We start from the raw sequence: 12,206 nt of genomic DNA on the forward strand, positions 1-12,206 counted from the left end.
TTTTTAAAAGCTTCCTCCATGAATTTAAACATGCAGCTTAGATTAGGAACCACTGATATAATTCAACAGAATATGAAACTATTTTTAAAATCTTCTTTTAGGTGAAAACAGACCTTTTCTTACGCAAAATAAAACATAGATATTTAAGAAAAATTTGTTTCTAATTGTACAACTATAAATGAAGCCACATAAAACACAAAATTTTAAAAAGCAAAATTAAGTCATAAAACCAATTATTTAATTGAAGCTATAAAAAAAGAGGCAATATAATTGATAAAATAATTAGGAAAAGATATTTAGCATGTTTCAAAGATTTAAAACAGTAACAGGACACTTTACAAAAAGTTGTGTGGGAAATAAAATTCTTAAACTATACATAGAAATGTAACATTACAGAGTATCTTATAAAATACAATGACAGAAATATAAAAGGACAGTGTGTGCTCTAAACCTGAAAACTATTAATGACGACCAGATATTTAAGTTTAAATTTACAGTTCCTGGGAATGAGAATCATAATACTATACATATCTTCCAAACCAGTGGGCAACAGTTTCCAATTAACCATGAGTGGTATCATCTTCTACAAAGTCTTTGGCCATCTCTGCTGTGATCACATCGATATGACTAACCTGAAGAATAAATGCCAAAAATAAAATCTGTTAAATCTTAAAGAAATATATCAGTGTTCCCACTGTACAGGGTAATAGTTAAAATATACAGCCTATTACCTGTAAGTTTTACATATCAAGTCAAATGATTGATTCTAAAACAAGGACTGATAAAACCTTTATTTATAATGGTGTTTGTTCAATGTGTGAGTTTAAAAATATTCTGCCTTTTAATGCTCTGAAGATATGGACAAGAACTTATGCCTAAGTATTCTTTTGCTGTTTCAGAGAACATTAAGGCTTATTAAAACACCAAGAAAAACGGTCCAGCCAAATATAAATCAATGTACATAACAGTTAAAGACTTCATTAAGAAGCACTGAATGACTAGATAGGAAGATATTGTCTCTTAATGCCAATGGAAAAAAAATCAGTGCAGTGAATGCCACAAAAAACTGCTAAATCTCCTGGGCACTTTAAGTAAAGTTTTTTCTTTACAAAGACATCATCAGATAAGCAACAACTTTGTAAGATTTCTTTCATGACTTAAGTAACACAAAATAAGAATTCAACAAATATAATGGATTAAATACTACATAAACTTAAACTTCATGTAAAAAAAAATTACCTTATTTCTGAATTTTACACCATAGAATTTGTCAGCTGACTCAAGCAGTTCAGGCCTAAAAGTAGTTGTAATAAATTGAGCATGTACAGCAAGTTCCATAATCATATCTGTAAAAAAAAAAAAAGTAATTTAATAAGACCCTTTTCTTAGTAGATCTTAAAATTTAAAATGCAACTATCTTTACTCTTACTTAATATTCAAAACAGCCTGTGACTCTATTTTTATGCATATACCTACAAAAATTACCACCTTAATTTCTTAAATTAGAAATAAATCTTTAACCCCAATATCTTAGTTCCAGGATATAAAGAAGCAGTAACTTCTAACACAGCATTAGAAATAATGTGAGAGCAAAACGCCTTTCCCCTGCTACCACTCCCAAAGATATATTTTTTTTTAATTGACCTTACTGGTGTTTTTATTTTAATTTATTGATTTTTTTTTTTTTTAGAGTGAGTAAGACAGAAAGAAATATCACTTCGTTGTTCCACTCATTCATGCACTCACTAGTTATCTCTTGTATGTGCTCTGACCAGGAATCAAGCCCATAATCCTGGCACATGAGCTTCTAACCAACTGAGCTAGCCTGCCAGGGCTTTCCCAAAGATCTTCTGAACTTACTAAAGATCAAATACAGATTCTTTAACCACATAATCAACAATGTGGTTGAAACTACATTGAAATACTCAAACATTGAAATACAAGTTTTAAAATGAGCAACTTCTACATTAAAAAGTTTAACTCAAGTAGAATTTTCTTTTTTTATTGATTTTTGGAGCGAAGAAGGGAGAGAGGGAGAGAGAAAGAGAGAGATTGACTGGTTGCCTCCTACATGCGCCCTCAGACTGGGCGTTGAACTGCAACGTAGGTATGTGCCCTGACTGGGAACCAAACCCAAAACCTTTTGGTGTTCAGGACAATCCTCCAACAAATTGAGCCACACTAGCCAGGGCAGTAGGATTTTCAATTGATTCAAAAATTACATCTTTCTCACAGAACTTTGCAAAGAAGTCTAATGTTAAATTTTAAAAACCTATTAAAAGATAAATTTTATATACTAGTACATATCCTATCTAGTAACCCCAAATCTCTCAGGCAACAAGAAATCACTATAAAAAAGTTAAGCTATCATTTTAGAGCATGTTCTCATTGCTAAGTGTAAAACCAAAACTGTACCTGACACAGCCTTTCTGTGCTGAGCATCCAGAGCCTGGTCAATCTCATCAAACAAGTAAAAAGGAGCTGGGTCACATTTCTGAATGGCAAAAATGAGAGCAAGAGCTACCAAGGATTTCTGTCCACCTGAAAGCTGTTGCATTTCCCTCATTTCACCTTGTTTTCCTGTAAATGACACCTAAGAAAACATTTGAGTCAATATCCTAAAGGGGTCCAATACAATCACCTCTTCAAATTAAATTGCATACAATGCATCTACTTAGATTTGCGAAATATTTACAAATTACACTATGATAATTACTGAGGAAAACTGGATGTAAAAGCATTTACCCTGATTCCAACTCCAGTGAACTGGTCAACTGATGGGACACTACTTTGTGACCCAGAACCCCTCTCACTTTCACCACTCCCTTCTCCTTCATCCTGAGACTGGCTGCCCTCAACATCTCCTTTCTTCATCACCAAAGTAGCTTTGCCACCAGGTACCAGCTTCTGAAATACTTCACTGAAGTTCTTGGATACCTTAAAATAAATAAATAGATAGATATATAAGGTTGCGTGTCAATTCAAATATAAATTTTGCTTATATGGAACTATACATATTACTGCTTAAAACAAAGACAAGTATGTAAAAGCAATCAGAAGTATTTTTTTAATATGCATTTTTTTAATTGACTTTTTTTAGAGGGAGGGAGAGAAGGGGAGAGGAAGAGAGAGAGAGAGAGAGAGAGAGAGAGACAGAGAGACAGACAGACATCTATTTGTTGTTCCACTTATTTATGCATTCATTGGTTGATTCTTGTACATCCCCTGACTGGGGATGAACCCAAAACCTTGGTGAGTGGGAACAATGCTCTATGCTACCCAGTCAGGGCCAGAAGTATTTTTTTTTAAGAACAATAACAGATGTGATCCTTTTAGGAACTGTGTAGCCTTGGCCAGTGGTGTGGCTCATTTGGCCAGTTGTCATCCTGTGCACCAAAAGATTGACAGTTTAATTCTCGGTCAGGGTATGTGCCCTGATTGTGGGCTCAATCCCAGGTGAGAGGTGTGCAGGAGGCAGCTGAGAGATGTTTCATTTTCATATTGATGTTTCTCTCTCTCTCCCCTCCTTTCTCTCTAAAAAATACAATGGAAATATTTTTTTTAAAAAACTGTAATCTTTAAAAAAAAAGAAAACAGCTGTGTAAAACATTCTAGTTAATATGTTAGCAACTTATATGCAGAATTTATTCACATGTATTAGATCCAACTATCAGTGGGGAAAAAATTCTTACAAACTGAAAAATAAACTGAATGATAGCTGGAGCTTTTGTCATGTATATTTATTTACTACTAAAAGAAACACCACCCTAGCCGGCTTGTCTCAGTGGATAGAGCAGTCAGCCCTTGGACTGAAGGGTCTCGGGTTCTATTCCAGTCAAGGGCACAATACCTCGGTTGCAGGCTCAATTCCCGGCCCCAGTCAGGGTGCATGCGGGAGGCAATCAATGTGTCTCTCTCACATACATGTTTCTCTCTGTCTCTCTCCCTCCTGTCCCCTCTCTCTGGGGGAAAAAAAAAAGAAAAAGGAAACATACCTGTTTGAAAGTTAACTGAATAGCTTCATATTTTCGAAGTTCAAGTACATTCATCAATTCCATGATTGATTTGTACCCCCTATCCAATTCTTCTTGTCGCTTTATTAACTTCTCCTTTTGCTCAGAGAAATTTACAAACTGGTCTAAAGCTTTTTTGTTAACATGACTGTACTTCTTCAATTCTGTGTTGCACTGTTCAAGTTTTCGAAACAACTATAAGGAGGAAAAAATGTATATGTAAATTCATATACAGGAAAATTTGCAATGAGATTTCAAATTTAAAACCAACTAGATTTACCTGTTTGAGACTCAGTGTTTGGTATTTTTCAAATGCTTCTTGGGGAAGTGATCCAAGTTCTCGAATTTTCTTCATACATTCTTCTTTCTTCTTCAGTAGCATGCCTTGTCGATTTGTCATCTTTTCTAGTTCTTTAGTATCATGATTTATAGCATCCATGTGTTCTTTTTCCATATTTTTCCAGCGCTCCATACTCTTCTGAAGTTCCTTAATTCCAGCTTCTGTTTTATCAATGGAATTGTCCAAATCTGAAATGGGGGGAAAAAACAAATTAAGCCATAATACCTACTTTACAGACAGAATGTTATTTGATCAAAGGTTTTATTTTAATGGTCAAATCTATCAAAATAAATAGGCTTTTTCATGTTTGTTTAAATTTTACTGTGAAAAATTCATAAAACATTGAATTCAGGATAAATTAGAAGTTTACATGAGAATCATGAGTATAGTTTTTATTATTATTTAATGTTTACCTTTAGAAAAAACTAAAAAAGAATTTTATACTCATGAAGTAGGCGATAAGAAAATTGATTCAGGTATTTCATACTTTTCTCAATAAAATTAACAATTTACGATCTCAAAATAGTCACAAATATTTCAATAAAACAAAGATTACTATCTATAATCAACACCCTGAACTCTGTTCACTATAGACTGTTTATGATGATGGAAAACAAAAAAACCATTACTAGATAATTTTGCCTTTTTGAATGTTTCATTTTGTAGTAAACAATGTTATAAAATGAATAAGCTAAATTTAACTAAAATACCTAAAAAAATTTTACTAAACAATAATTTACCTTCTGATCGTGCCATAGTATCTTTTACTCTTTTATTGATGGCTTCAAGTTCTGAGGTTGTAGCAGTGAGGACAGTACCCCCCTCTGTCTCTCTCAGTTCATTCAGTTCCTGCAACACAAAAGGAACTTATGAGCATTCATCCACAAAATATGAATGTTAGTTTCAAAATATTATGACTATCAACAGTTTCTATAGCTGTTATGTTTGATAAACATTCAGAAAACAAAAAAACATACTTTATACAATTGCAAATACTTAAAGTACCATTACAAGGGGGGGAAAGTAATGATAGAATTACTAAAAAATTTCTCCACATCTACCTTCTACTGATTAAATATTAATAACTTTTACTGAGTACCTAGATTGTGCCAGAATACAAATACAAAACAGTATTAGACAGTCCTGAAACTGAAGCTTTGAAATATTAAATGATTTATCCAAGATCATACACCAAGTGGCAATGCTAGGCAGGTGGTCACACTGCTAGTTTTTGGTCCCCAAAGTCCAAGTTCTCAAACAGAGCCTCTTATATGCACCTTCAAATAGTTATGGTCATCAAGGAACTCCCGAAAAAGAACATACCTGTTCTACTTGGTCCAAGCGCTTTCTCAAATTCTCATTGAGGTAAGTCTCTACTCGAGTAATAATACCTTCTAATTTAATTCTTTCATTCAGCAACTGTCTGTTTTCCTAAAAGAAAAGAAAACTATTTGTCTACATAGGCATGTACATTTCACATACAGGAATGCCATTAATTTGCTGTCATCCCCATTACTTGTGTTCAAATGAGCATTATGGAATTTTATATAGGGTGTCCCAAAATTCATGCAAGATTTGAATTTTGCGTGAGCATTAACAACAACAACAACAACAAATAAAAGCCTAATTTTACTTGGTTTATTGAATCAGATTCTAATATCTGTTGCCCTTTGATTTCAATCCCTTCAATTTAATAAGCATTACCAAGTACCAATTATGGCCCAGGAGCAGGGACAATGAAGACCACAGCAAATCCGTGGAGGCCATTTACCCGATGTGCTATTCCATACATAACCCTATACTGTATACTTTATGAATCAATAAAAAAATTTACAATTTTTAATTATAAACCTGTGTTTTCTATCAAAATTACTTCTTGCGTGAATTTTGGGACACCTTATGTCATTCCAAAGACTGTATGTTTTCATTTTCTGTCTTCAAATGCTAGGTTTTTGTGCCTGGTTCTTTTTGTAAGCATGCTACCAAAAATGTTTTTCTTTTCCTGCTTTTAAATTTTTGGACTTAATATTGTTTAAATCTCTGTTTCAATAATAAAATGTTTAATTCAAATAATATTGAATATGTAAAGATGGTCATATCAATAAATATGGCAAAGCTAACAAGTCAAACCTTACTAGTGATAAATATACACTAAATAAGATAGAATAAAATGAAGATTTCTTGTATAATCCTAACATATACAGAATGGTTTAGGAAAACTTATTAAAATCTTATTTTATTTACTTTTATGGATAAGTCCAAGTGTCATTTTTACATTTTTTCAATAATTTTTCGCATTTCTTTATTAGCAAGAAAGATACTTTCCACAGTAACAGTTATCAACAATTATTTTTCCTGTCAATTATACTTGCCTGCTGAAGTTGACGAATTTCATCATTCAGTGCATCTACTCTCTTCTGATCTTCCAGACTAAGTTGGGAAAGCAAATCAGTTCCCAGCTCTGCTTTTAATGATTCTCTGGTGGACTCCATAGCATGCAAACTTGCCTCCAAACTTTGTAAGCTACGTTGCTATAAGACAGATAATTCATTTATTAATAAAGGTATTAGCTACTGTATAACTTATAATAGTAAAAAGTTGGTAACAATCTACATTTGATATTAAAGTGAGCTAAGAATCATATCAACTCAAATTAACTATTAGGTATCCATTACATTTGCTAATTAGAACTATGTAGCAATAATATTCATGATGCAATACCATGGGGCTGTGTGGAATACCATATCCCATATCAGACTATATAAAAATCTTCACATATATTCATAAGAGCCAAAAGTAGTTGCTAGAATGTATTAGGGTAGAATAATTGTGGGTAATTTTTAGAAAAAAAATTTTGTATTAGTACTGATGTACCAAATTAATAGTTTTGTCAAACAGCTTCACGTTTATAAGATCAATATATATTTTCACTGTAACAGCAGTTATAATTTGCTTTCTACTCATTTTAATACTCAAAACAAAATGCAATCAAATATTCAAATAACTCCATAAATAGTATTTTACAGACAAAAATGGTATATTACAAATTAGTTACTATCAGACAGTACTATTATGCCATAGTTCAAAATGCCGATTTGTTGAATGAATTTGGAAAGTCTGATGTGGGCTAGGAAAAGAGACTTTGGGTACCCTTGGGTAATAAGTGTGGATAACCTATTTAACATGGTCCACCCAATTCTATATAATGAAAACATCTATAATAAAAGGCATACTTACGAACCTTCGGCATAAAAGTTTTTTCTGACTGCTGCCTCTTCTCTTTTAGCATCTTCATTTCTGATAATATGCTATCTCGAGATGCTTTAAATTTCCTTTGCTGGGTCTCTATCTGCTGCATTTGGTTCATCAACTGGTCAATTTCATTATTAATCCATATGCAAGGCTAAGGAAAATTCTCTCCAAGTTGTAAATACATCTTATGTTCTAAACTCTCTTCAGTTCTTATAAACATATTTTGTATCCCCTTCCTTTTCTTTACCCTTGAATAGGTTTCCTCAAATTTATGGACCATAAGAATGTTGAATTAAATGGTGCTCACCCCACCATTTCTCTTTCAAAATAACATGTTATTTTGCTAATAGCTATACCAATCAACTAATCAATATTCTTGGAAAACCCTAGAAGAAGCTTAATGAAATATAACAGTATTTTTTAACATCTTTTCATTAAACAAATACTTACTGTATAGTCTATTATGCTTAAAGCATCAATTATATATGGAAGTTATGTATAAAGAGGCCTTCCTCAATGTGGAAGAATAATTCTACCTCACTGGATTATCAAATATGGAAAGGTAATTGGTGTCAATCTCCTTTTTCCTAGTATTTCACTATGCTTTCTTAGTGGTAAAAAGTTGCTAAATTTAGGCAGTTCTCAAAGTATGCTATGTAGATCTCTGCAAAAATCAAAACTAGGATGTTTACCTTTTTCTCAGTGCTGTTGCTTTCACTGATGGCACAGAAGCTATAAACTCCTATTTTTTAAAAATGCCAGTTTCAATTAAGGATATTTTAATGAAGCAGTAAAAATGATTATTTTTGCTGCTCGAGTATCTGTATTTTTAGTATTGTATGACATAATGTGAAGTACACATAAAGCACTTTTGCCTTAAACCATGGCTGTTTTAAGAAAATGAACAGGCACGACTATTTCAGTTGTAAGCTATACTAGCCATTCTTTTTTATGTGTGTGTGATTTTGAGAGTACCTTTATTAAAGCTGAGGACAGTGAAACAAGGGCTGAACTAGCCACTCTTAATGGAACACCATTTTTATGGATTTTGACAGCCATTTTCTCCACCCTACTAAATCTCAGCCAAATGACCACGAGATAATAAAATCTAATGGACATTTTTCAACCTTATATATTTAAATTCTATGAAGAATGTAGTATTTCTAATTACCTCCCCTCCTTCTTCCATGAAACACTATCCTGGTTTTCCTTCTACAATTTTCTGACTAATCCTCTTCAGTTACCTTATAACCTTAAATTTTAGTGTTTCTTGAGTTCTTTCGCTCAGAAGTAGACTCACTATTAGCTATTTATCAGCAAAGTAAAGGATCAATGTTAAAATAGTTTTTACTGCTTTCAGAAGTTAGACAAATATAAGCTTCTGTGCTTAAATAAAAGTCAAAGTAAAACACATGGAATTTTTTCCCGCTGTATATATGGGAAGACACACCTAACATGTAAAAGATTATATATTCTAACCAAAATGCAGTTCTCTCTCTACAGTAGCACAAGACAAAAAGATATTTTCAATATTTCTGCGCAGGTTTTCATTGAGTTTTGCTTCAAGCTCACCTAGTTCTTCTTCCGCTTTTCTAACATCTTTTTGTAATTCAAGTCTAGATTTCCTTGTGTCATAATAACCTCCAGTTAGAGCACCCCGATGACTAACTTGGTCACCTATAAATAAAACATAAGAAAGGTAGTAATTCTTTGTAACAACTTTACTCAATGATATACTGACTTACAATCAAACAACTAAAGATTTTTATCTATTTAATGAGAATTAAAAAGAATTTAAGTTACTCTGAAAAAAATTTGCTTTCCAATATTAAAATATGCATTTTAAAAAATGTGCCTTTTAGGTGAGCCCAAACCTCTGCTGGAAAAGAAGTGCTAAAGACTAATGGAGACATGTGAATAGGACATAGAACTAGCTTGGAATTCCCACTGGCCATATTTGGGAAAATTTGATAAAAAATAAGTGACAATGTAGTAACACATGGAATAAGAAAAGAATCCATTAATCATAGTGATACTTTAAAAATAAGAATAAAAGGAGAGGGCTTTCTTTACAGAACAGTGACAGCTAATAAATATAGAAGCAATAAAAGAATAACCATTCTGAAACCCCCAGTATATTAAATGAGTCAGACAAGGATCAGCAAAGGATGCGAAAAAAAGTTGTGGGGGAACATGATATTCAGTATTCTTAAAGGACAATCCCACATATCATTTATTAATTTAAAAAGGGAAAAGGTACTTTGCTAGTGGTCAAACTTAGCATCACCAACAGTGGGACACATTATGTGATACTATATGTACATATCACTATGCCAAGAATTTTTAACCCGAATCTAATGATAAGGAAGCAAGAAGACAAATCCAGAGAATGGACATTTTTTGAGAAAGTCAATTTCTGTGGGTAGGAAGAAACAGGAGAAACTGTCCTACATTAAAAGAAACTAAAGATAAGACATTGCCTGCATCCTGGATAGAAAAATAATTTGAATGTGGTAATCACTTCATAAGATATATAAATGTCAAATCACTATGTTGTATACCTGAAACTAATATAATATTGCATGTCAACTATACTTTAATTTAAAAAGAATTTTTTTTTTTTTATTTTGGGGCAATTGAGAAAATTTGAATGCAGACCCTTTTTAGATTTTATAAGGTTAATATTAAATTTCTTAGGTGTAACAATGATATTATAGTTATAAAGGAGAATCTCCTATTCTTAGGAGATATATACTTTAATTTTTAGAGATCAAGTGTCATTATTTTAAAACTTATTCTCAGATGGTTCAAAACAACATTTTTACATATATAGAGACAAAGCTGAAGGGTGGTTTACCTTCTTTCATCAACACATAAGTATTATAAAGAGAAGGGGAAAAAAATGAAGGCAAGTGAACCTATGTATAAGAGGTTCTTAACCTGGATTCCACAGATAAAATTTAGGAGATCCTTGACTTGAGTGGGAAAAAATTTATATCTTTATTTTTATGTTAATCTCAAATGAAATTTAGTAATTCCTTCTATAATGAATGAGACAAGAACCACAGTACTATTATCAGTACTTATGACTTTGTTATCAAGAAAAATAACAGATATTTTCTATCAGATAACACTTGTCACAAATCTCAAAATATTGTTTACATGCAGCAGTGCTTCAAAATTATGACATACTAGAGGCCTGGTGCATGAATTCATGCACGGGTGGGGTCCCTAGGCCTGGCCAGCAATCAGCAGGGCCTGCCGGCTGGGAATGGGGGTGGAGGTGGGATGAGGGAGGGGGACAGGGTGCAGGAGGTTGGCCACCAGCCCTCGGCCCCTCTGGGAGAGGGGCCACATCTGCCGCCACCCACCCCCAGTTCCCGTCCCAGCCTGGGGCCTGAAGGCCCCTGCGGGGTTGAGAGAGGAGGCAACAGTCGCCAGGCCGGGCAGAAGGAACCAACACCAGACGCCAATGCCACAGGCCAACTGCAGGAGGTTGGCTGTGGGAGTGCACTGACCACCAGGGGGCAGCTCCTGCGTTGAGCGTCTTCCCCCTGGTAGTCAGTGCAAGTCACAGCGACTGGTCGTTCCATTGTAATGGTTGCTTAGGCTTTTACATATATATAGATCAGACCCACTGCTAAATCTTGTTTTTGAATACTTAAGAATTACTATGTCATATTTTTTTAAATGTTGTGATAACCATGCCAATGTGCCAATATAATTTATGTTTTTTTTATGATCAATGTTTAAAAACATTGAAAAAGGATCCTTAGGCTTCATTCATCAAAGAGCCAAAGGAATCCATGGTGCAAAAAAGGTTAAGAACCTCTATTATAGACCAAATGATTATACTTAACAGACATCAACTAAATATAAAGTGTGGACCCTGTTTGGATTCTGACTTAAATAAACAAACTATTTAAAAAATAAGAATTGGACATAAATTTTTAAATACTCTTAAAACTTAAATGGGAAATAAATCCCATTACAAACCTTCCAGGGTAATGCAGTCCATAGTGAAAGCACGGGCCAACTGGGTTGAAACTTCCATGCTACGACAAATCAGTGTTTTTCCAAACACATGTTTGAAGGCTTTGTCAAATCTGGGATTGTACCTCAATTTACTTATCATAGGAATAGCATCCTAAAAATGAATATTTTGTTAGAAAACAAAGAGATCACAACACAGTTCATTAAAACATGTTAGAATTATTAATTACATCTTTATGAAACAGAAATAAACACAAATAACTTTATATTTCAAAACTATAGGTTTTTATACTGAAGAAGTTAGAAAAATCATTCTGCTAAAATATCCTGGAAATAGTGCCCATTTAATCATCTAGGTTTTCAATAGTAGAGCAGTGATAAAGAGCTTAGTAAACAAGCTGCCTAACTTCTCTATATAACAGTTTTTTCATTTATACAATTGCAATAACAGTATCTTTCTCATAAAGTTACTAAAACTAGACAAATTAATATATATGAAACAGGATAGCATCTGTCACATAAAAAGGCAAAATAAATGTAAACTAATAGTGTTTCCTCAAAATGTTTTAATTTTATTTTATATCTATTTTAGTCAGAAAAATATTGTT

The 12,206-nt window shown here is 33.1% G+C and overlaps 1 protein-coding gene across 2 annotated transcripts in view; it reads right to left on the reverse strand.

The window, feature by feature from the left end:
• Positions 1–279: 279 nt before the first annotated feature.
• SMC3 (structural maintenance of chromosomes 3) overlaps positions 280–12,206 on the reverse strand; it is a 29,723-nt gene continuing 17,796 nt past the window's right edge. For both annotated transcript variants that reach the window (XM_005874542.2, XM_014546401.1), the window contains 12 exons: positions 11,602–11,752; positions 9,130–9,282; positions 7,595–7,746; positions 6,726–6,884; positions 5,677–5,784; positions 5,094–5,202; positions 4,294–4,541; positions 3,996–4,208; positions 2,746–2,937; positions 2,416–2,593; positions 1,240–1,346; positions 280–632 (listed from right to left, as the gene is read on the reverse strand). In XM_005874542.2, the coding sequence (XP_005874604.1) occupies positions 561–632; positions 1,240–1,346; positions 2,416–2,593; positions 2,746–2,937; positions 3,996–4,208; positions 4,294–4,541; positions 5,094–5,202; positions 5,677–5,784; positions 6,726–6,884; positions 7,595–7,746; positions 9,130–9,282; positions 11,602–11,752 (1,842 nt within the window). In that variant the 3' untranslated portion in view covers positions 280–560. The remainder of the gene's footprint in view (positions 633–1,239; positions 1,347–2,415; positions 2,594–2,745; positions 2,938–3,995; positions 4,209–4,293; positions 4,542–5,093; positions 5,203–5,676; positions 5,785–6,725; positions 6,885–7,594; positions 7,747–9,129; positions 9,283–11,601; positions 11,753–12,206) is intronic.

The sequence above is a fragment of the Myotis brandtii genome, unplaced genomic scaffold (assembly GCF_000412655.1).
Source record: "Myotis brandtii unplaced genomic scaffold, ASM41265v1 scaffold441, whole genome shotgun sequence".
In the NCBI taxonomy this organism is placed as follows: Eukaryota; Metazoa; Chordata; class Mammalia; order Chiroptera; family Vespertilionidae; genus Myotis; species Myotis brandtii.